Source organism: Rutilus rutilus (assembly GCF_951802725.1).
Source record: "Rutilus rutilus genome assembly, chromosome: 6".
Taxonomy (NCBI): Eukaryota; Metazoa; Chordata; class Actinopteri; order Cypriniformes; family Leuciscidae; genus Rutilus; species Rutilus rutilus.
Genome location: NC_140214.1, coordinates 38,604,852 through 38,631,034, shown reverse-complemented (window position 1 = coordinate 38,631,034; position 26,183 = coordinate 38,604,852). Strand labels below are relative to the sequence as shown.

General features: G+C 38.8%; 1 protein-coding gene across 4 annotated transcripts; it reads left to right on the top strand.

Annotated features, from left to right (window-relative positions):
• The first annotated feature begins 3,140 nt into the window (after positions 1 to 3,140).
• ss18 (SS18 subunit of BAF chromatin remodeling complex) lies at positions 3,141 to 24,313 on the top strand. Of its 4 annotated transcripts, none has more exons than XM_084410924.1 (10): positions 3,243 to 3,477; positions 5,664 to 5,740; positions 9,120 to 9,204; positions 10,396 to 10,522; positions 12,598 to 12,777; positions 12,952 to 13,116; positions 13,776 to 13,853; positions 15,274 to 15,396; positions 20,983 to 21,113; positions 23,501 to 24,313. In XM_084410924.1, the coding sequence occupies exons 1-10, from the start codon at positions 3,409 to 3,411 to the stop codon at positions 23,525 to 23,527; spliced, it is 1,062 nt and encodes a 353-aa protein (XP_084267050.1). In that variant the 5' UTR covers positions 3,243 to 3,408; the 3' UTR covers positions 23,528 to 24,313. The 4 variants fall into 4 exon arrangements, with proteins under 4 accessions (XP_084267052.1, XP_084267051.1, XP_084267050.1 ...); XM_084410923.1 differs by having other exon boundaries at positions 3,302 to 3,477; positions 12,598 to 12,822; XM_084410926.1 differs by lacking the exon at positions 13,776 to 13,853 and having other exon boundaries at positions 3,141 to 3,477.
• Positions 24,314 to 26,183: the final 1,870 nt, after the last annotated feature.

Genomic DNA, 26,183 nt, shown 5'->3' with positions numbered 1-26,183 from the left:
TTTGATACTCAGTTATTATCAATGATGGAAACAGTTGTGCTGTTTAATATATATTTTTGGAATACTTTTTTCAGGATTCATTGATGAGTAAAACGTTAACAGCATTTATTCATAAAAACAGCATTTATTCAAAATAAAAACATTTCTAACAATATAAATCGTTACCATCACCTTTTATCAATTTAACGCATTCTTGTTGAAATAAAGTACTAATTTCTTTAAAAAAAAATAGTTATTGTTCCCAAACTTTTGAACGGTAGCCTAGTGTATATTGTTACAAAAGATTTCTATTCTAAATAAATACAGTTCTTTTTAACTTTTTATTCATCAAATAATCCTGAAAAAAGTATCTCAGGTTATAAAAAAATATTAAGCAGCACAACTGTTTCCAACATTGATCATAAATCAGCATATTAGAATGATTTCTGAAGGATCATAAGACACCAAAGACTGGAGTACTTGCTGATGAAAATTCAGCTTTGCATCACAAAAATAAATTACATTTTAAAGTATATTAAAAAAGAGAACCATTATTTTAAATTGTAATAATATTTCATAATATTACTGTTTTTTTTTTTTTAACTGCAGGCTTGATGAGCATAAGAGACTTCTTTCAAAAGCATTAAAAATAGTAATGTTTCCAAACTTTTGACTGGTACTGTATATTAAAATTATATTATTTATTTAAATATTTATTTATGTGTACATTTATCCATTGAACACTATAGTGTTATTTTACATTTACTGTACCTGAAATGAATACTACAGTTAGACCTTACTTTAACTTTGTTATATTGTAATTTATCTATGCTTGTAATTAGTGTATTTGTTCTTATTTATTTACTGACTGTTCACTTGCCTTTAATCATTTTTGACCTTTATTAGTAATGCAAGTATGGTATCAGAGTACCTAAACAAAAAAACGAAAAACGTTATATGATCTGAAGCGTGAGTTTTGTGATCTCACTTTACCCCTAGGCATACATCCGAAAAAAAATAATCTGACCAAGTAAGTAACATATCTGCCACTTTTGTTCTTGACCAAATGAAAACTAAATCACTCACGTTCCATGTTTATATCTATGGATTGCTCAGTCGGATCAGATCACACGTTACAAATGATCTACATAATGAGGCACTGAAATGTCTGTCCAGCAGGAAAAAAAGCCATCTCTCTGTGTCAGTCTTCAATCCCTTCAGATCTCAACAAAACCATATTTTATATATATTCTTAAAAGTAGCCATCTAGATGACGTTTAAACTCATCTAGTATAATCCTCATCACACGCCATGAAGTAGCCTGGTCGTCTTCTTTCTGTTTAGAGACGTGACGGGACTATACACAAAGATGAATGACTTCAAGCTGACATTTCCCACGAATTCGGACCCAAAAGCTCAAACTATAAATCAGTTTGATAAGCTTACTGATGTGAATCAGGGTAATGTTGGGTTACTCAAGAATTAATTTTTGTTATTTTTTAACCATAAAAAGTTACATACTTAATGACACCATGCCTGTGGATTTTATTTGTTAAACTGCATTTGTCATGATCTGATTCCACATATCCCGACCTCTGCTCCCTCTGCTGGTGATCATTCCCAATGTTGATGAGACCAGGCATTATATTTAGTCAGTTTTCATTTTTCTCTCTCCATCTCCCAGTTTAGCCTTTGGAAGGGAATCAGAAAAGCTGGAAAAAAAACTAAAAACATGAATTTTCAGCTCCTGAAAATGAAACGCATTAAACCAGACAAAACACTTTTTTTCTTATTTGGAAATGTAAATAAATAATAACAAAAATTCCAGTCTAGGGTAAGGTAACACCTTATTTTTTTCTTCTGACTGTAGATGACACAAAATATCATCTCAGCACTTTTGATGAATGGTTACACTATTTTGTAGTTTCATCTGAATTTAAGAGATTTAGTCAACTGACACAGTTTTGAGGTTAATTGATGTAATTTTGTGTCTCTGGAAAAGTGCAATCTATGACAGTATTAATAACATATTTATAAATATTTGGTGTCTATTTGTTAATGAGGGATTTGTGGACACATCAGTGTTTTTGGATTTGTGGAGTAAAAGTTATAGCTTTTATTTCGAAGAAAAAATATAAAGTTAGACCCTTGGGGTAAGATAAGCCACCAGAATTGGCACAGAAAGTGACATGTTGATATAGTGTTATTTTTAAATGTAATAATTATTGTAATTAATGGGGTTATTATTCAGTATACATAATTCAGACATTTCAGACATCTTTGCTTTCATTTTCTATAGGTTAGTTGAGTGAAGTCATTCAATTTGCATTCATAGCGTTGCTACTATGACATAGTTTCAATTAAAACATGGTCAATTAAATATGTAAATATTCATATGCTTGTATAGGCTATAAGTTACAGAATAATTTTACCTTTCAAAATGAATATCTTTTACTGGGATTCTGCTCTCTCTGTCATCATTTATTCAATTGCTAAATTAGTTGATTTAGTATTTTACCTTAATGGCAGTTTAATTAATCAGAATGATTTCATATGTCATTTATAAAACTTAGCCCAGATGGGGTCTTTTTACCCCGGTAGGGGGGTAAGATGACCTCTATGAATAATTTTACATTTTGTTCTATTATATCAACTAAGTGAGCAAATGTTTCTATGTATTTCCTATAACACATTGGCTGATGCATCATCATCCTACACATGCTAAACCTATATATCTAAATATGTTACACTTTAAAAGTAAATGCACATAAATGCTTTAATTGTGTTTTTTTTACAATATCTTCTAGTTGAATATAACTTTAATGCTAGTAAATGCTGGTGCAGGTAAATGGAAAATTACATAAATGATTTATAATTTTCATCTTGCACCATATGTTGCACAAGCTTGCACATACTCGTACGGAAAATGTAAATTCGAGGAGTATATCCCAATGTATTTAAAAATCACATAATAATACAACGATGTTGACCATAGTGCTGCACAAACAGCGTACAAACGTGTTATTGTACTTTACATATGACGCTGTTGTACACATTGCATTTCAACTTGAATTGACCAGCGCAACGAACGCCATTTGGAATTCCCCCTCTGTGACCCTCAGGAACAAACCATTATTATCGAAAACAGGTGTGACGCCGCTACTCTAGCACCTCTATTTTGGTGTTAACCGGGATACCGTGTTTTACATACACACTGTTGGATAATATAAAAGCCTAAATACTTTTTCCAAACGCCTGGATTCGACACAGTCTTGCTAGTTGTTTGTTTTGTGTGCGATGAGCGGATCGACGCCCCCGTCGGTCTCGTGAGCAGTGGATCGCTCCGGTCTCGCAGCTCAGCGCGTTTGCTCGCGTCGGTCAGTGTGTTTGGTTCACCGTAGCGCTGATCTCAACCGACGGTAAACGAACATGTCTGTGGCTTTCGCACAGCACCGGCAGCGCGCCAAGGGAGATATAACGCCTGCCGGGATACAAAAGGTAATTTTCATGTAATCATTAATCAAGCGGAGCGGAGTTGCGCGTGCAGGAACGGTTAGTGGGCTCGGCTAGTTAGCCGTCACATCTCTCCCGCCAACACTCCCACAACACCGTAAACAAAACATTCAGAGACGCGTCTATCGTCGTATTTTACCGCTCATACGAGTATGACGCAGAGCTGAAAATCTCGGATATTGATAAAATATAATATATGTGTTCAGCTCTGCTGTTTCTTTGTTAGCCGCTACGCTCTCGACACTCGGATCATTCACAATAGAGGCTGTTGTGTAACGTTTAGCATCGCAGAGGACACGTTCAGTCGGGGAAAAACTGTGCCGTCGACGTATTGTTGTTGCTAATAACGTTACTTTACACCTGATTTGGTTTTTAATCACATATCGTTTCACGCACGTATGCTAAATAGCCGAGTTCTCCGTATCGATTACGCACGTCTGATTTGACCTGTCCACCTTTATTCTTCGGCTTTTCGTTATTCATGTCTGATTTGATCAGTGAAACCTTTATTTTGTTGATGTATGTTTTGTGGTTTTTATTCAACACGTCTGATTTATCGATATTTGTGCTTCAGTTTTCATTAATCGGGTCTGATTTGGTCAGTGAAGATTTGTTATTCGGTTTTCTATTACTCATGTCTGATTTTAGTTGATCTGTTTTCCCTAGAGTATTTTATTTTTTTCATGTTTTATTACATTCGAAATTGGTCTTACATACAATTTTCACAACAGAACATCTGTATGATATATATATTTTATATAATAAAGCACACAATTACACAGAAAACGTAGCCAGCCAAGCTTTTGCTTCTTGTTTTTGGTCTTTCTTTGAGCTGCTCTCTCTAAATCAGTGGTTTTCAGTCCTGAAGACTCTCATCCACAGCATTCACAACATTCACACTCCCCATTATCAGAAATATGATGATCTGAATCCGTATGCAATAAATACACATGCATGCTTTAACATTTGTTTGCCCTTTTGATGTAAACGTAAAGATTTGTTCATGTCATATTCATTCATTTGAGTCAGTTTCTCTCTGAAATGGCGTGTAATTGTAGAGGAAATGATGTTGTGAGCAGCTCTGAAAGCATCACACACACATTAGGTGTTTTTCCTCCTGTCTCCTGAAGCTTTGTTTAATGTTCGCTCAGTGTAACACGTTGAATTAATGTTTAGGATTATGCATGTCGAATTTCTAGGCAGCAAAATGTATTTAGGTGTCATCCACATTTAGGCTATTGAGCTATATTGTCATAAAATGACTGCTGGATTTGTTGTGCTGTATCCATTGATTTAGTAATACTCTCAGATGTCATTGCAAATGATTATGTGCAGGGATTTCCCACGTTATAAATGCAGAATTTATAGCACAGATGATTATAAACCATGATCAGTGCGCTGTACTGTGTGTCGGGCTGTGAAATTACTTTTGTCCTAGTTTCTTCAACATCTATTTTTGACGGATTATGTGGAAACAGTTATTTTTGCGTTTCCAAATGTATGTTAAACACATACAGAGATTGAATTCACCGTTCTGAGACGATCACCCGAGCAAACTGCGCATTTCACTTGGAAACCGCGTGATGCAAACAGACTAGCCTGTACTTGATTAAATCACAGCCTTTTGCGCTTCTGATTTTAGTTTGTTCGACAGATACTTCGCCAAAGCAATGGCGCACGACGTTTGATAACTTTTGTTATTATGAAAGATATTTGAACTCCCCCTGTAGTCAATCATTGCATCCCTTAAAACTCATCTTTGATCACCAAAATTACATATTTAAATGTTTTTCCACACGTTGATCTGATTGGTTACAAGGTAGGCTAGTTTGTGACGTCAGAAACACCAGCGATTTCAAAGCGTGTCTTTGGTTCACTGCAGTTTTAAGGAGAAAATACTCAGCAATGCTGTCGACTTATGAATTTACACATGGTTTGTCTTCAAGCACATTAAAAACACCACATAGACATATAAACAACATTAGAAACTTTAGGGGGACTTTATTGAATGGGAAACACTGTATAGAGGACCAGCTAATGTAGAACTTCCAATGTGATGATCTGTTACTCAGATCTGATTTGATCAGCTGTTATTAGGCTTTTACTCATTTATTTAGTTCTTTTTCTATCTTTAATAATGTTTAATTAACATTGTGACATTTCAATTGCAGTTACTGGATGAAAACAATCAGCTGATTCAGTGCATCATGGACTTCCAGAGTAAAGGGAAAACAGCTGAATGTTCACAGTGAGTTCTCGTACATCAAAGATTCACATGCACTTTATCTCTTTGTATGTATGTTTTATTTTTGTATGAGCCTTGGGTAAGTCTTACACCAGACGCGATGCTACGACGTGATAAAAGGGATCTTTTCCAGAGTTACTATTTCATCGACATCATTCAAAGTCTGACTATGATAATCTCAGGTTCTGAGTATGTGCTTTATTTAATGTTGAAAGTGTCTAATATCATTCTGCTTGACCTTTATAGCCATACTGAAAGAAAATAAGTGAAAGGAAACGAGAGCGTTCAAACTGTGAACTAACAAGTTAATTCTATGACCAAGACTGTTTTACAAGCAAACCGATTTCTGTTGTTATGATGATGTATGAGTGTGATTTGATGATTATTTGAAACAAGATGTTTATTTGGTATTTAACAGGCCAAACTGGCCTTTGGCTATTAAAAACAATTACTGTAATCATCTGAAATTAACGGCAGTAACTGCGCATTACATTCAATGTGATTTAAGGTGAAATAAAAATGATCATCCTTTACAGAACTGATGTTTACTTCTAGCTGTTCAAAATTGCATGCAAGGTCTTCTTTACAAAAAGAAGATCCAAGGTAACAACAACGACATATAGTATTAATAATAGAGGCTCTCTAGATAGTAACAGGCTATAATCTGTAATTTTTTGTTTGCCTGTTTTGCATTATCAACAGATTTTTGATACTCATCATTAGGGCTGTCACTTTTGAGAAAAATCAAATTCGAACGGATATCAAATATCAAGCAATGTGCTCGAATATCTACGAGTAAAATGAAGTCAACGAACGACCTCGATCCATCAGGAAACGCCACATAGGTCGCCGAATTTCACTGCGCTTCATGAGGAGTTTTTCTTTTGTGTGAAAAAGCCGTTCGCCGGAGATTACGTTCGTGTTAAAAGATAGCGGAGTGCATTCATGATTATTAGGCTACCGGTATAATAATCCTCTTGGCGCCTTTGTTCTTCAGGGTTTTTCCTGGGTCAAAATTGGTCTTCGGTGGTGGCTGACCGACATGGTCATCCACACACAGCAAAGAGTACCCTAGTACCCACATGATCCGCAAGCCCAATATTGACAATAAATGTTCAATTTAAAATAAATACAAAGAAACAGTTTGATTTTTTTTTTAGGTAATTTACTACACATTGTCATAGGCTTATACGTACTGTGGATTATTAAGGCTAAATTTTACTAAACACTCTTGCTAAATGAGGTAAGCACACTTACTTTCTCATTCTCTAGGCACCACATGATTCGATTCGATTACGATTCAGAGGGTAATGATTATCGATTATTAACGATTTTTATTTTTTTTTTACTTGGTACTTTTAAAGCAAAGTATTTATGATGAGCCATAACGAACTTACTTCCATCTTCCTATATTAATTTTATTAATAAAACAAATGGAAGTGATTTGAACATTGCAAAGAACCAACATGAAAATAAATGTGTGCCTGTACTAGCAGCGTACTTGTAGTAAATTATTACAAACTTCAGCATATTCTGAATCTCTAGCATTTAATAATAGACTTCTAACCAACATCCTCTGGTTATTTCCAATGAGCAATATAATCCTTCAGACAAAAAAACATTTTGCTGTAGCAAATTCACAAACAGTTTTCGTTCAAAAATATAGAATGATGTACCAGCAGCTCTCATATAATGCTTGTGGACTTATGCATATTGAATAATTAGTAACATACAAAGCCTCTCTTATTCACAACTAAATAATAAAGAGATATGACTTGAAATGTTTGCTGTATACCACAATCAAAAACAGCTTATAAAAGTGAATGAACATCTGCAGAGAGCACAGTCAAAATGTAACTTTTTGTGACTGGCATTGCACATATTGCAGGGCAGTACAACGTAAGTATAACAGATCGGTTAACAGTATATTGATGTGAAAACTAAATACTGAAAGCAGCTTTCATACAAAAAATACTAAATAGGTAACAATGAAATTGCCAATTTTCCATACGCTAGCTTTTAACGAAGAGGGTGCCGTTCGAATTTGGCGCTCAGCCATCATGTGTCTGTTAAGTGCGCGAGTCTGTTATGTGCGCGCCACAGACTGCACGCGCACTGCACGTCCGCTAGAGTTCCGCCTTTTGCGTTCCGTCAATATTACGTTTTTTTAGAGATTAGATTTTTTGACATTGTGAATCGATTCAGAATCGTACACGTCCGCATCGCGATGCATATCCGCGCGGTTGCGCGGCGCTGTGATCCTCACTCGGTCAGTAGCCTGCTTCACTCACAAAACCCAATTACAGATCGAATAAGGCTTTGGCGGGACAAAAAATCGTTTTGGCAGCCGCCAAAAAAATTTCAATGTAGGAAAAACCCTGTTCTTTGATTAACATTAGATCAGCCGCTGCTGACAGAGACGCGATCTGACATGTGTCCCATTTTCTCACAAATCATAAATAATTTAAGACTGCTCTTATGAGGACACTCGACAAAACGGACATTTGGCATAATTTGTGTGTCATGGTTTGTTCAAGCCCGAAAGAGAACTTGATACTGACGCGCATCTTTTCTGTGGGTCGTGTGTGTGTGTGTGTGTGTGTGTGTGTAATAGGCAGGAATTACAGTGCGGTCTCTTAAGTCTTGTCGTTATCTTCCATTTTCAAAACAAGCTGGCTATTGGCTATTCGCTTGATTTGGTCATGGGCCTACGCTACAATACATTTAGAGTGGCCGCTACTGGATGAGATGGCAAACAATAAAGTAAAAAACAAACGGTCTAATCATAGACTGTAAAAAATGTGCAAAACATGGCACTTAAAAAAAAAAACTGGATAGTTTATTTATAGTTCGATTTCGGATATTTCACGTCGGATATTCGAATAAAAAGTGACAGCCCTACTCATCATGTTCTTTCGGGTGATGAACTTTCAAATGTCTGGTCAAGTTTGTTGTACCGAATGTCTTCGCTGTTGTTCCTCCGCGATTAACTTGTCCTTTGCAGTTTGCAATCTTCACGTCCTGCTCACAGATTTTGAAATACTTCCACGCAAAAGACATGTTTGCGAATGATTCCAGTGTAACCGGGAAAAAATCGTCCGAAAGAATACAAAAAACGATCGCCCGTTAGGAGCAAAAACCACCCGTTTCCAATTTATGGCCGGTCAACCGGTGCATCCCTAGTTTTTGATTGATTTTGTGGCGACTCGTCTGGTGTGTACAGACTAATTGCTTGTCGCTGGAATATTATCTCATCGCGTCTGGTTAGGACTCCTCTGTGTTTGGTACAATAGTGTTCAAGCACAAATAATCTAGGATGCTGCATAATTCTTGTCCTGATTCAGTCTGTGATCAAAGTGTTTTTCTCGTTTCTCTTTGACAGCTACCAACAGATGTTACACAGAAATCTGGTGTATCTGGCCACAATAGCAGACTCTAACCAGAACATGCAGTCTCTGCTTCCCGCGGTGAGTAGTTATTCTCCGTTTCACACACGCTGGCCACAATTATAATGAAATATTATTATATAAAATATCTCAAGTATATACCAATTAATATTTAGATTTTTTTAGCACACCAGGGTGACTAGGAACATGGAATTGTCCAGCCATGACTTCTTGTTTTTACAGGAGGAAACTCCCTTACAAATAGTTCGAATATAGTGCTGATGTGCAGCAAAAGATTGTTGAGCTTCACAAAAAAGAAAGTAGCTGAAAGAAAATAGCTAAAGCATTGAAAATCCACCATCAGGGCAATAATTAAGAAGTTCCAATCAACTAAAGATGTTACGAATATGCCTGGAAGAGGATGTCTGTCTATATTGTATAAATGCACAGGGAGGAGGAGAGGTCGAGTGGCCAAAAGGATCCCAGATAGAGAATTACAGAGATTAGTTGGGTTTTGGGTTCAGAAAGCCAAAAAAAAAGATCAAACAACCCCTACATCCCCACATGAGAGGGTTTCAAGAAAACATCCTCTCTCATCCAAAAACAAACTCCAGCATATTCAGCTGTCAGACACGACTGGAACTTAAAAGGGACCAGCTTTTTTTACAAACCCACCTGATGGCATTGGTGCAAACAGGGATAAAAAGTACCCCATGCCCACGGTTAAATATACAGCTGGATCTTTAATGTTGTGGGCCTTTTTTATGCTGGAGGTCCTGGACATCTTGTTCAGATACATGGTATCATGGATTCTAGGAAATACCAACAGATAAAAAATCAAAACCTGACGGCCTCTGCTAGAAATCTTATAATGGGCCGTGGTTGGATCTTCCTTCAGGACAATGATCCAAAACAAACATTAAAGTCAACACAAACATGTGTTTACTGCCCTCGTCTCATATTTTCAACGCAATAACACATTCTGTGTGAACAACAGCTGCTTAAGAGCGGTTAATTAGGCGTGCCATCATGTGGTCGAATCGTTTTCTTCTCTTAACTGTTATAATTGGCGTATTGTCAACATGTCTAATTGTAATGTTCGCTAACATTTTTATTCAAAACCGTGATTTCTCGATTTAAAAATAAAAAAATTGGCAAATTAATCAGAAAAAAACGGAAAAATCGCCCATCCCCAGCTGCATTAGGGGGGGTATATGTGCTCCAGAGTGGACATCAGTGGTTGAGTAAGTGTCTTTCTGTGTTTCTCTATAGCCGCCCACTCAGAACATGCCCATGAATCAAAGTGGCGCGACTCCTCAGCTCCCCCATGGTCACAGTATGCCCCCCGAGGGGCCGCCCGCCCCACACATGCAGAGCCAGATGAACGGACAGATACCAGGTAAATTCAGACACCAAACCTTTCCAGTGCACTCACTGTCAAACTCCCAGAATGAACCGTTTAATCAGCCTAAATTCAGAGAAGAACTGTGGCAACTTGTCTGGGAGTATCTTGGGACAAACTACAGTACATAGTTTGCAGGTAGGTTGTTCCAATCATCTTGGATTTAGGGTGTCTTTGTTGCTTCTGTCTCTTCTAGGAGTGTAATGATACCCTCGTGTCACGAATCAAAACATATCACGATACTGAACTCACGATACGATATTATTGCGATACAATGAACAGGACAATAAAGACACCAGAGTAAAAATATCCATGATTCTGGAGCTGAAAACACAGAATTATTGTAGACGAATATGCTTGCACTCTGTCACTGACAAGATATATTTTAAATTATGTAGGCCACTTTTTACTGGTAACATCAGACATTTGGCATTATCAGAACCCACAAATATCCCCCCATTACATTATTATACATTAAATTACTATATATAAAAGTTGAATATACTGTAGTACTGACACCAAAACTCTGAAAACTTTATTTTGTGTGAGCTATACACAATACATAGTTGCATTTTTGTATTGCGATATACACTCACCTAAAGGATTATTAGGAACACCTGTTCAGTTTCTCATTAATGCAATTATCTAATCAACCAATCACATGGCAGTTGCTTCAATGCATTTAGGGGTGTGGTCCTGGTCAAGACAATCTCCTGAACTCCAAACTGAATGTCAGAATGGGAAAGAAAGGTGATTTAAGCAATTTTGAGCGTGGCATGGTTGTTGGTGCCAGACGGGCCGGTCTGAGTATTTCACAATCTGCTCAGTTACTGGGATTTTCACGCACAACCATTTCTAGGGTTTACAAAGAATGGTGTGAAAAGGGAAAAACATCCAGTATGCGGCAGTCCTGTGGGCGAAAATGCCTTGTTGATGCTAGAGGTCAGAGGAGAATGGGCCGACTGATTCAAGCTGATAGAAGAGCAACTTTGACTGAAATAACCACTCGTTACAACCGAGGTATGCAGCAAAGCATTTGTGAAGCCACAACACGCACAACCTTGAGGCGGATGGGCTACAACAGCAGAAGACCCCACCGGGTACCACTCATCTCCACTACAAATAGGAAAAAGAGGCTACAATTTGCACGAGCTCACCAAAATTGGACAGTTGAAGACTGGAAAAATGTTGCCTGGTCTGATGAGTCTCGATTTCTGTTGAGACATTCAGATGGTAGAGTCAGAATTTGGCGTAAACAGAATGAGAACATGGATCCATCATGCCTTGTTACCACTGTGCAGGCTGGTGGTGGTGGTGTAATGGTGTGGGGGATGTTTTCTTGGCACACTTTAGGCCCCTTAGTGCCAATTGGGCATCGTTTAAATGCCACGGCCTACCTGAGCATTGTTTCTGACCATGTCCATCCCTTTATGACCACCATGTACCCATCCTCTGATGGCTACTTCCAGCAGGATAATGCACCATGTCACAAAGCTCGAATCATTTCAAATTGGTTTCTTGAACATGACAATGAGTTCACTGTACTAAAATGGCCCCCACAGTCACCAGATCTCAACCCAATAGAGCATCTTTGGGATGTGGTGGAACGGGAGCTTCGTGCCCTGGATGTGCATCCCACAAATCTCCATCAACTGCAAGATGCTATCCTATCAATATGGGCCAACATTTCTAAAGAATGCTTTCAGCACCTTGTTGAATCAATGCCACGTAGAATTAAGGCAGTTCTGAAGGCGAAAGGGGGTCAAACACAGTATTAGTATGGTGTCCTAATAATCCTTTAGGTGAGTGTATTGTGACACCCCTAGTCTCTTCATATAACCCCAGACTTGGTGATGGTAAGAATGTTTGAAAATCTAAAATTTAACTGGAACACTAAAGCAAAAGATATAAGTAGCATCTTAAAAACAAGGGTTTTTGTGAAACATCTAATGTGTATGTATCTTCTTGTTGGTGGCTTTGAGTAATGTTCTTATGATTTTTGGATTGTTAAAGGATTGTGTTTTGGTTGTATTTTCACATTAAATGTTATTAATCTCTGTCTGCTTCTGCAGGTCCGAACCACATGTCCATACAGGGCCCCGGACCCAACCAGACGCCCAGCATACCCAGTGGCACCATGAACATGCCGGCCAGCAGCCATGGCTCCATGGGGGCGTATAACCACGCAGTGCCCTCCTCGCAGGGCTTGCAGTCACAGGGGCAAATGAACATGAGCCAGGGGCAGCCCATGGGTAATTACGGCCCTCGGCCCAACATGAACATGCAGCCCAATCAGGGTACATCTGCTCTCTAGTCACTGTCTTATGTCAAAACAAAAATATATATATAGATTTGAAATAATAATGTCAATCATATCATTAAAAAAACTTTCACTTTTAAGTGTTTGGGCTTATTTTTTGCTCTAGGGCCCATAATGCACCAGCAGGCTCCTTCCCAACAGTACAACATGCCTCCTTCTGGTGGAGGTGGGCAGCATTACCAGGGGCAGCAGAACCCCATGGGCATGATGGGACAAGGCAATCACGTGATGGGGCAGAGGCCCATGCCCCCCTACAGGCCGCCACATCAAGGTATGCTCAGCTTGTTTTGTTTAAGTATCATGTGAAGGAGGTATTACTCATCATCGCCGGTTGTCTTAAAGAGGACCTATTATGCTTTTGTCCATGTTCAACTTTCTTTAGAGTATAATGTTGCTGTTTGAGCATCAAAAAGCTCTGCAAAGTTCCAAAGCACAAAGTCCCTCCAGCGGGAGTTATTCTCTATACCAGTGTCACTGTTTCTGAACTCCCTGAAACGCCTTCATCGTAGTCTTGAGTTTTCTTTCGGTAACGAACACGTTACAATATTCCTCGTTTAAATAATTCATACGCATAATAAAGGGGCGGGGCCTGGTTGAGTTAGTTAGTAGTGTGTTGAAACTGGCGGTTATGGTAAGGGGCGGGACATTTCGCAAACGCTCGAAGTGCTTGGCCAATCACAACACACTGATCCAGCCGACCAATCAGAGCACATTGTGCTTTTCAGAAGGAGGGGCTTCATAGAGACAGGAACTAAACAGAGCGTTACTGACAGACTGGGAAGCGAGGAGCTGCAACAATGGGAAAAATAAGGTGTTTTTTGAACATTCAAGCACGAAAATCTGGACTTTGTTTTTGGGCTCTACTAGAACAGACTTCAAAAGAAGGGCACAATAGGTCCTCTTTAATGGTGTCTGTGTGTGTATTTTTAGGACCTCCTCAGCAATATGCTGGTCAAGAGGAATACTACACGGAGCAATACAGTCATGGAGGACAGGGAGCACCAGAGGGTAGGATGCATTGACTTGCAACCTGCTATTTTTTTATCCGTTTTAATGTTTGTCCTAATTTAGACCTGTAGTTAGTGCAGTAAATGTTTGTGTACTCAAAGGCGAACCTTGAAGTAGGGTTTGAACGACTTTTATGAACGACTTTGAACGATTTATTTAAGTCGACATTTATGTGATGAAAGTCGACTAGTCGCTGATGACATCATTAATGAACAGATAAGCCTGAACCTCGAGCTGAGACTGAACGCGGGTTGTCTTGTGCACAGCTATTGTATATTGAAACAGCGCTGCCTATAAGGTTATTGCTCTTACATAACTTTTTATCAGTTATTTTGTCTATGGGTCGTTATATTTCTCACAGATTTCTGCTCGCTCTAAATCAGTTACAAAGTTTCACAGTAAAGATTTCATTTATATGATTGCATTAGTGAGAGTGATTGCGTGGGAATTAATTCTTCCTGGTAGCGTCTCTCTACTAATAGTGCAGCTGTGGGTTTTAGTTACTAAGAAATATATGCTGGAACTTTTCTGTTTCTAAGCTGTTTCATTGATAAATCACAGAACATCATTGACAGTAAGTTTCTGAAAGCTACTGAATATTTCTGTGCACGTGGTGTGTGTTACTGTCTGTATATGTGTGTGCGTTACAATGCAGCAGCGCATTAGTTTAGAACGGTGATTAACTTGTGTACAATTAGCTGTTTAAAACGTGCATTCACCCGATCAGTTTTGAGCATCCAGGCGGTTATCAAACATATCTTGTGGAGCGCTTGGTGTATCCATTTATTTGTAATTTTAACTGTTGGAAATGGAGTGTAAAAGTGGGTGTCAAAGATTTCTTATCCTGCTGCGCCCTCTATAGGCCATGATCAGCGACTAGTTGATGTCAAGCTTAAAGCGTCATGGCAGAGCATTAAAGTCGACAAGTCTATCCAACCCCAACCTTGAAAGCCCATCATCCTTGCTATTATAAAACCCGAGTTTTTCCACTCCAAAATCAAACCAATCACATAACAAATATATTTTGCTCAAAAGAAAGTTGAAATGTGCTTAAATATGAAAATCTATTGTGTATACTAGGGCTGGGTTGACAAGATTGATGAATCGATTTCAATCTTTTGATGAACTGATATCGATTCTTACATCCCAAGATCAATCTTTGATCTTCAGTTAAGATTAATGTGTCTGCCATCCAATAATTACAATAAGCTTTGTGCTTTGTTGCTTTTGATAAAAAAAAAAACCTCTTATCTTTTTGTGCACTTCCATCTCCCCTCCCCCCCTCCCAGCCTGAATGTAGTAGTGCAGGAGGGCGAACAGTTGTGCATGATGTGCTGGAGTTCCTGCAAACACGGTTCATATTACTTTGTGGATAGCCTTGATGAGGTCTTTGTTAATTGCCTGGTCTTTTTTTCTGTAGGAAACGCACAGTATGGTCAGCAGCAAGAGGCGTATCAGCAGGGTCCACCGCAGCAGCAGGGTTACCCACCGCAGCAGCAGTACACCGGACAGCAGGGATACCCCGGACAACAGCAGGCCTATGGTAGGAATGATGTCATCACATTGACAGATTAAGTCTGGGTTAGGGTCTTCTTGCTGGGTCTTAAAAAATGTCCTGCTTTTTTTCATTCACACGATAACATCCCTGAATGAACAAATCAAACAAAAGTAATTGAAATAGCTTAACACAAAAAATGTTTCAAGTGGTTTCCCGAAAACCAACTGAAAATGCAACTTGTAATGACTTCTACAGTGTCAAAATAAATAGAATGGTCCAAAAAGTTAAGAGAAGATCTTATTGCCGCTTACAAACAAACAAGGAACCGGAGACAAAAAGATGGCGGAGGAACTAAATCTCCCTAGAGAATCTGTTGGAAACATAGTTCGCAAGTTCAAAGTTAAAGGAACAGTGGTTACACTACCTGGACGGGGCAGAAAAAGGCAGCTATCAACGGCTGCACACAGATTTCTGAGAAGGCTAGTTTGGAAAATCCCTCAAGTGACTGCAAAAGACCTGCAGCAAGACTTGGTGGCAACAACAGGCACTGAGGTTTCAGCTTGCACAGTAAAGTTCGTACTAAACCAGGGAATTACACTAACCTTTTCCACTGGTGGCACTTGCGCTACTAACTTTTTCAGTTACTGGCGCAAAACATGATTTGGTCGGACAAATTGTTTATAGTAAGCCGCTCTGGATAATAATGAACAATAATGAAACTGTATTGCATACAGATGTGCTTTTTTACTTGCCATCTTTTAAACCACATGCCTTCTTGTTTTTGTTTTCTTTAACATTAGTTGGGATAGATTTACTGCAATAGAAAATACAGTACACAATAAAGTGCCAAATGGATTTCAACATGCTATGGTTGGCACAGATGGGCAGACTCCTGAACTCTTAAGTAGTGATGCACCGATGTGAAAATTGTGGCCGATATCGATAATAACCGATATTAATATTGCTGTTATGGCCGATATCGATATCTCTGTATAGAAAACAAATTTACTGATAATCAAATAAAGAGATATTTTCCAAACCATTTGGAAATTATTTTTTATTTTTTATAATAATATTTATTATTGTTGAAACATTATTTTTTTTTTTATTTTTTTTTTTACTTTAGAAATGACTTATGTTGGGCACCTTTACCTGTGTGCAAAATATGTCACACATAGGACACACATGCATTATATTGCATTGAATTGCATATAATGTGTGCTGGTCAACTTGTCTAAAATTAAGAAACCCCTAGAAAAAAAACAACAACAAAAAACAAACAAACAAACAAACAAACAGGTGTACAATAAAGATAGGCTACTTAATTTATTACTCCAATAACCAAATATGATACTAAATAGCACAGGGAAAGGAGCTTCTATTTGTGACGTGCTGTCTTTGCATTTGAACATTGCGCATTTTAAACAGGACAGGCATTAGCTGCATAAATGTTAGCCAATACAAACATATTTATAGAAAACAGTTGACAATGAATAGACAGGAGTCCAATAATAGCGTAACGAATCACGTATTCTAAAAATAATATCAAGTAGGCTAAGTTTGACGAATCCGACATATAACGAGGGCTGTGTTGTAAAACGTCCGTCATTTAACGAATTTTAAAAACACGGATGGATAATACAATATGCTTTCCGACATTTTGACAGAAAAAAAAAACAAGCAAGAACAAAATTTAAACTATAGCCCGTCAATTTTCATTTTACAATTATCTTCTCTCTCTGTGTGCGCGCGCGCGCGTCCGTATTTGTGAGAGAGAGAGAGCTCGCGCAGCACTGATACAATGGTATGTTTTAATCTAAGTAACGGTCGCGGGGCTGAAGCCAACTGATGTGTTGAATGCTCAGAGCACGTTATAAAACGTATTCTTAAAATACACATTTCTGTTTTAATAAATGCTCATAGTAATTCATAGCATATTGCCTAAAACATAGGTACAAAAATAATCAGTGATACATTTGCGACCCATTAAAAATTTTGGTCGCAATGGCATTTCAAAAGGTCGCATATGCGACCATTTTGGTCGCAGTGTAGTTCCCTGTAAACGCATGCCAAAACTCTTAAGATGTACACCACTACTGACCCAAAAGCACAAGAGAAGTCGGCTCCAATATGCTTATTCTTATAAATAAGCCCAAAAAGTTTTGGAGTTCTGTTCTGTGGAGCGATGAAACAAAACTGGAACTTTTTGGCCCTATGGATCAGCGGTATGTCTGGAGGAAGAAGAATGAAACATTTGCTGAAAAGAACACTCTGTCTACAGTTAGGCATGGTGGTGCTCGTGATGCTCTGGGGCTGCTTTATATCCTCTGGTTCTGGAAACCTGCAGCGTGTGGAAGGCAAGATGAAAAGAAAACGTCATGCCGTCAGTGAGGAAGCTGAAGCTTTGGGCGTCATTGGACCTTCCAACAGGACAATAGCCGCGTTTCCACTGTCGGGCCAGTGCGAGCCAGGGCTTTAAACGGGCCGTGCCGGGCTAATAGCCTCGGGCTAATAGCACCGGGCCTGCGTTTCCACTGTCGGGCCAGAAGCTCCACAGCTCTTCACTAAAACACGCCCGTAACACGCCTCTCTGGAACAACGTCACACTAACCCATCATTTCACCAACAAATGGAAGTTTTATCAGAAAACTAATCAGGAATCACTGGAAACAGTGTTGAAAACAAACATGATAAAAGCGGCCGTTTGCTGGCATTTTTGTTGTTTACTTGAATATTTAAAACCCAAGCATCGATGTTTTACCTCAGGTTTACAATAAAACGTGATACATTGATCATAATGAATTAATTTATGTCAAAACTGCACATTAGTCACTCAGAAATAAATTACCGTTAGGTCTATTTCACAAAAGAAAGAGGACACACTTACTACTTCAGTCGCGTCTGTTTCTGTTTATCTGGTAGTTACAGGACATATTTACATCACATTTAGAAAGAATGATCATTTCTACAAATATATGCCACCAAAAATACGACCTGAGGAGCTTTAGCACTCTCTCGACTCCCATACAGATATTTTCAGTCAGAGAAACAGAGGAAGCTCCCGAAAAAAAAATTGCTTTATTTTATGATAGTCCGGTATAAAGAGACGAGACGTAGGCTACTGACAGATAAAATAAAAACATGATAGCCTTTATGATTGGTCTGATTTCTTCAAGCGTTCACTGTTTTTTTTACTATGCGTATCTTCAAGCGTTTACTATGTTTACTATGGTAATGTTAGCGCGCATAATCTTTTGCATCACAAACAGAAGGCATTCAAACATGAACACGAGTTAAATTATTTTAAAAGTCTTTAATGCTGACAGAATCATCCGGCGCTGCCGTCTCCCGACTCAGGTAAACTCCGCCTCTGTTCGTAACCACTCCTCTAGCCCGAGCTGGCCCGCTTTGGCCCAAGGTATTCGACGGGCCAGAAATCCTGGCCGTTGGCCCTGAGCAAGCCCCGATCAAGCCCCGGAAGTGACTGTGGAAACGCGACTGGCCCTGGCACTAGGGCTGCAACAAACGATTATTTTGATAATCGATTCATCTAACGATTATTAGAACGATTAATCGACTATTCATCGATTATTTCGCCGACTAATCAGCACGTTTGGAACGATTATTCAGCCTTTTCAATTAGTTAAAACACGGAGTTATACATATTCTAACTATAATATAAAAAAAGAAAATCACTTCAGCTTTTGAAATGGTTGTTTTAATGAACTTTGAGCAACTAAACAGGTCATTCTCTTTAAGTTTTCAGATTTCTGTCCAACTCAAATCACACACAAATGCTCTCTAAGCATTGTTTAAATATTCTGTTCTCTTTCAATAGAAAAAAAAAGAAACAAAAAAAATATCAGCTGAATTACAGACACACTTAAACTGCAAACAATTATTATAAGAATCTTTTTTTTTTTTTTAATTGATATGACAATTGAGCTGAGCTGACAGAGACATTCTCATTCACCTTTTAATTTACAGTATAAAAAATTAACTGACATATATTCTTCATAACTTCTCCTTTTGTAAGTCTTCATGAATATGTAACAAAATACAGGCAAGGGATAAGACTGTAATAACGTTACCTAATAGAGCTACAATAATAAAAACAGCCCCGACTCCTAAGCTCGATCAAGCTTTATTCTATGCAAAAATAAATCATCACATTACTGTAATTATATTATTATTGTTAATATTATTGCTATTATTAGTAGTATTGCATTCTCTAAAAAGACATTTACTGCTAGTTATTTAGCTTCAGCTGGAGAATATTCACCTCTCACCGGCTCGTCTCGTGCCGGGTTTTTCCTCTTTAAGTGTTTTAACATGCATGTTGTGCTCCCGTGAAAAGCCAGTTCCGCCTTGCATGTATTGCATACGACAGCATTCTTGGTTTGCAGTTTTGTGAAACTTTACACACCTTATATTACTAGTTCGGATTCGTTTGCACTCCGTCATAATTCGCGCTGTGTTTTCTTCTACCGCAATAGCATTTGTAACGGCTGCATTACACTCTAGCGCTACAGCGCCATAGCGGTCAAATCGCGATATTGCAGGCCCTTACATTAGGTCACGTGGGATCAAACGACTACTCGACAACAAAGATATTTGCCGACAATTTTTTATTGTCGACTAATCGTTTCAGCCCTACCTGTCACCCACTAGCACGGCCCGGCCCTGGCCCGACAGTGGAAACGCGGCTAATGATCCCAAGCATAACTCAAATTCCACCAAGTCAAGTCAAAATTAATTTCTATAGCACATTTAAAAGCAACAGAGTTGCACCAAAGAGCTGTACAATAAAACATTGAGTATATAAAGAAAGCATAAAAAGAAACCATGCAGCATACAAAATATTAACACATTAAACAAAATGTAATCTAATCAAAAGACAGAGAGAACAAATAAGATTTAAGAGCTGGTTTAAACCTGGCTAATGAAGGAGCAGACCTCACATTTAAAGGGTTAGTTCGGCCAAAAATGAAAATTGGCCCATGATTTACTCACCCTCAAGCCATCCTAGGTGTACATGATGTTCTTCTTTCAGGCGAATACAATCGGAGTTATATTAAAAAATGTCCTGGTTCTTCCAAGCTTTATCATGGCAGTGAATGGTTGTTTCTGTTTTAAAGTGCATCCATCCATGATAAAAGTGCTCCACGCGGGGGTTAATAAAGGCCTTTTGACGTGATGCGATGCATTTGTGTAAGAAAAATATCCATATTTAAAACTTTATCGACTAAAATAACTAGCTTCCGGCAGACAGCCATATGCATCGATTTACGACGAAAGAGTAACACTTGACCCGACACGTGACGTAATGACGAACGCGGAAGCGCAGAGGATAGAGCACAACAAAACACCAGCCACAAATTAGAAGTCTAAAACGAGAATTTTTAAAGAGAAATGTCGGAGGAGCTTGAGTTTGTTGCCCAGCCCTGTTTGTTTGAACCGCGAGAGGCGTCTAAACTTACGATACTCCTACATCCTACATGTGTCACAAGTTACTCTTGTGGCGCAAGTCGACTTGCGTAGTATGCGTACGGTTGTCTGCCTTAAAACTGGTACAAACTTAAAACATTCATTTATTCCCATCAATAAAAACACTTCATTTTATACCAACAGGTCCGTCTCAGGGCGCTCCAAGTCAGTACCCAAACTACCCCCAGAGCCAAGGGCAGCAGTATTCAGCCTACAGACCACCACAGCCTGGACCACCACAGGGACAGCCGCAGCGCCCCTATGCGTTTGACCAGGTGAGAAACCTCTCACAACCCTCATGTAGTCAGAGCATTTTTCCTAAAAATATCCACTTGAGGGCAGTAGCACCAGTGCCGCTAAGTTCTACAGATGGTGGCACCAGCACCTGATTTTCTAGCACTGGGGAAAAAATTATCATAAAGTTGGTTTAATCATAAAATTACTATTGTTTTGCGTTTAAAAAGTACACTTACTAACAATATAATTTTAATTTTTAAAATTTTTTTTTTTTAAATGTAACAGTAAAGCAGTGAGCTTGAATTGATGTGCAGATAGAATTAACTTTTATTAACAATAGTAATGTGCAAAAAACTCATTTTTATTGGGGAAAAGTTCAATATTCAGCTTTTATGTACCATTTTTGTTCTATAGTATCATAATGAAGTGACTGACAGCTTCAGTGATTATAAAATGAGTGCTCTTTAATAGTTTCCTGTGAAGTTTTAGTTTTTTTTATGAGATTTTGTGACCCTACTTTTTCTATAAAGGATTGAAAATGGCTAATAAATGCTCCTCTACTGGTTAGAGTGGGCATTTCATTTTTTTTGTCTGATTGCCACAAAGTGTTAGTTTTCCTACATCTTTAAACTTTTTGTGTTAATATCACATGGATATTTAGAGCTTTGAAGTGCTGGAAAAAGTGTGAAGCACTTGAAAGTCCTTAAAGTCCCTGTAAAGGCAATTCTACAAAAAAATTCTAAACACATTATAAGTGCTAGAAATGTATTGCTAAAACATGTTACAAAGACTGAGAACTGTGAAGAACTAAATTGTGGAGTTAGACCGTTTAACAGTTTTTCACCCTTGCTGTGAGCCGGATTTTTTGGGCGGGGCTAAAACGGGGGCTCGATGACGCACTGCGACCCCCTGAGCTTGATTGGGCCCCTACTTGATGACGCACGGAGTCACTAAGCCTATCGCTCAATCGCGAGTTACTATCAGACAGCCTACAGTTTGCTAGCTACTATGCCCACGGCTCTGGCTATGCCTTCGTCATGTAAATGCGTATTCCCTGGATGCAATCACTTAGAAAACAGATCGGTGTCCTTATTCAAATTTCCGAAAAATGATCATATCAAGAAGAGGTGGATTTATCTTGTGAAGAGCTAACGTTACCTTGATGGAGAGCTGATGATCACCACCACACCCGCCACTGTAGAGATCAGGATAGTTTACTTTCGTTGGAGACAACTGGAATTCACTGATAATCCGCTGTTACTGGTGAATGGGGCCGAACCGACTATCTCCCGCAGTCCGCTTCGGCCTTCATCCTCCCGTCGCGCCGACATGCACGAGCTGTGCGCGAGTCATATTTCCCGCGAGTGGGCGTGGTTTCAGCGCAGCCAGCGGACACGCCCCCAGCGTTTGAGAGCAGAGACCACTGCTCATTTTTTCGAGATTTTGATAGCTTATTTTATTTACTTGGCGGCTTTTTTAATCATTGAAATTGGGCTGGGTGGCTAATAACACATTTTTCGGTGATATGACAAACTCAGAACACATACTTAATTTTGACTTTACAGGGACTTTAAAGTGCTTGAATTTTACTCTCAAATGGTTGTACTGAGATGAATATTGTAAAAAAAAAAAACGTTAAATCCAAGGTGAATGTGATTTGTGGATTGAAAAGTCTTTACCTTGTTTGTTAAAGCCACAATGTTTCTCCTGGTTTCCACGTCAGCTCTGTTTGATCTGATATCTGTGGTTTATAACAGAATTCTGCACTGAATGTGATGCTTCTCGTTAGATCTCGCTGTGATGTTATTCATTTTGCGGCTAATCCACACACCTTCTCTCTGGATCTCCCAGCGCTGTGTCAGTGTCGTTTGATCAAGATCGGCCCGCGAGTAAACCTGTTCTTAGCTCAAACGAGTTGCGTGATTTTTGTTCTGCTTTCGTTTCATTTGCCATTTTATGTTTTTCACATGCAACCCGAAATGACAGCTCTCATCAGTTGGTTAACGTGGCGGGAATAAATGGTCGCAAAATGATACCATTTGGTCTTAGTCTGGAGCCCTGACTTGAGATATTTGTTTATAAATACCCTGTTTAAATGAGAATTTGAGGCGTTTACAGTGTGACTGTAATCTGCTGGTGGAGTACATCCTGTTATGTACCACTAATTTAGTCATTATCTCTTCGTGTTCTCTTTTGAATCATTTTTGTACTCATCTGTGGTGACAACAACTCCTTTTCAAACATTTGTTTCTCACTGTCTTGGAATCCTTAAATATTTTGGATTAATTGAATCATCTCATTTATGTCTTCAAAAGAAAAAGAAATAGAAACTAATGTTTTCAAGTGTAACATGTGACTCTTTTCAGTAAATCAATGTCAATTGTCTTGCTAGCTGTGTTGCTTCACCTTGTGTCTTTCCTTCCAGGGGCAGTATGGCAACTACCAGCAGTAGATGATGAGGATTTGACTTGACCTGCCCTTGCGTCTCCCATTTGGAGCTGTGTGTGATCCGGTGAAGGGCTACTGCGCTCTCAAGATCTCTATACATCACCTATGAAGAGATGAATCTTCCCCGCTAATGTAGACTGAACTCTTCATTCGGCCACAAGCATTTGAACAAACTGAACAATGATTTGCTCTCTATCAGCACAGGTGATCTAATTGTGAAACGCCACAAAACTCAATTGACAAAAAAAGAGAAAACTTTCATATTTTAGGAATTTCCTGTCAACTCTTATATGTGCATTTTTAGGTTTAACAGAGAAGCAATTTCATAGCAGCAATGCCTTAAGTGAAACAGCTGCCTTATTTACAGCAACTTCAGTGAAAAAATCAGTGAAAATACATAAACACACACACACACAGCAATGTTCATAAGCTATGGAACGTGTTTTGTTTTTATAATAAAATTCATTGTGTGTTGTTGTTGTTTTCTTCTCCTCTCCCGCAAATGTCAGAGAAGCAATAATGCTGAGGTGCGAATGAAGGCTAGCGGAGAGGTGAAAATGGTTTTATATTTCAGGTTCAAAACTATGCTATGATGTATAAATGTATTTTATGCTTTATCAAATAGAGCTCAGATTGAGTCCAGGTGTTGAACAGTAGCTCAAAGTGTTGTCCCGTGTGCTTATTGACTGTATTGAATTTTTTTTCTTGTTGTTTTGTTTTTGGAGGTGGGACGTTCCATTTAAAATATGTATGTCTTGCTGAAATTTGATTAAAACGATCTGGTACTGTAGTGGTTTGTATTTAAATCATGTTTGAGTTATGGTGCAGTTTTTTTTTATAAATTTTTTATTGTGGACCTAAGAGTCTCAATGAAATTGTCAAACTTGCTATCAAAGCAGCAATTTGTCTTTTTAGGGTCTAGTATCTTGTAGGGTACCTGATTAGAGGTGGTTGCTAATGATGTTTTATCTTCAGTTAGCCTGTAATATGTATGTTTTTGCTTCTCCAGTTCAGTTTTAGTTCAGCGTGTGTAGAAGCTAAATCGAACATAATCAAGTATGGGCTACACACCTGTGAGATGCTTAAAAAAAATATATATATATATATATATATATATAGAGAGAGAGAGAGAGAGATAATGACTTAAACGCTGATAAAATTGACATTTTACCAATATATAAAAATAGCACTTAATTCTAATACAAACTGACATGCAAGTAAAACCAGAGAATATGCGCTCTCCAGCCTGTAGCACTTTAACTCACTGTTTCTTGAAGAGTCTGAAGTGGATGTTGGTCAATGAGAAGACATCAGAAAATGAGACGTTTCATAAATTATTCAGTAAAATAAATAATGTTGGCTGTTGCGTATAGACCTAATGAAATCAAAATGAAAGCTTTATGGGTTTTTGCCTTGTGGTTATCTATATGCACTCCTAAACAATGACAAAATTTGCATTTAGAAGATAAATGCGTAATTTGTTCTCTTTTCCACAAATAATGTAAACATTTTTTGACTCATTCTGAACTTCAAAATGTCCGATTTTCTGTCCAATCAAATGCTCTCTAGAAGCTAAAGTGTCCCGGCCCCCTACATTGTAAAATCACCTTTCCGATGTGTTGTTGCTGAGCGAGAGAAACCAGCAAGCAATGTGCATTGGATGAGAAGAAAATGGCTTAATTATACCTGCTAAATTATATATTCCACCTGCCTCTGACTAAAGCTAGTCACTTGTTTACTACACTGCTCAAAAAATTAAGGGATCACTTAAACCACACATCGGATCTCAATGAACAAAATATTCAAGTTGAACACCTTTACTTTTATACATTGTGTAATTCGTTGAGAACAAAATTATGTGACAATGGTCAATTGAAGACAGACAAAATTAACACATTGAGGGCTGGTTTCAATAATCACACCAAAAATCTAAGTAAAAAAAAAAAAAATCTAAATTACAGGCTGATCCCCCTTGCTTGAAGTCTCCTGGACAGCCTGTGGTGCTACTTGGTGGCTTCGACTTGGCAGGTGAAACCAGGGGGACGACTGACTGAGACAGAGCTGTAGACGGTGGAGACCCAGGCGGAGCTGAAGTGCCGATGAGACCGGGTGACACTGAAGGTCCTGGAAACAAAGGCAGAGCCGCAGGGACGAATGGCCGAGGTGAAACCAGGGTGCAGGAGTACTGAGGTGAAGCCGGAGGAAAGTGGAGCCCTACAGAACCAAAGGGGTGAAGGGACGAGTCGCAGACGACGGCCCTGAAGTCCATGGCGAAGGCAAAGAGACAATTGACCAAGGCAGTGCCAGAGGGAAGAGGAAGCCTCGTGGAGCCAGGTGGAGCTGACAGTTTGACTGGCCGAGGTGGAGTACAGGTTTGGAAGTTCTAGGCGGGGTAAGAGGGTCCAGGGCTGAGCAGGCGCACCAGAAGTCCAAGGCGGATCCACAATGCTCTGGACAGGCAGCGTAGGAGGACACAAAGGACTGATATGAGACAGGGCTGAAGGACTACAGTGCGGACAGAAGGTTCAAAATGGCCTACCTGTTCAATACTGGACAAATACACAGTCTAATAAACAGCCTCCTTATGCGATGCAGGACAGGCAGATAATACAGGAACTGCCTCTCTGGCCGACATGGGACAGGCAGGGGAGGTGAGAGTG

Excerpts from the sequence above, each read along its gene's own strand:
- ss18 (XM_084410923.1), top strand. The coding sequence starts at position 3,409 with ATGTCTGTGGCTTTCGCACAGCACCGGCAGCGCGCCAAGGGAGATATA. Across the intron at positions 13,854-15,273 it reads AGGACAGGGAGCACCAGAGG|GAAACGCACAGTATGGTCAG; the intron begins GTAGGATGCATT and ends TTTTTTCTGTAG. Across the intron at positions 15,397-20,982 it reads CGGACAACAGCAGGCCTATG|GTCCGTCTCAGGGCGCTCCA; the intron begins GTAGGAATGATG and ends TTATACCAACAG.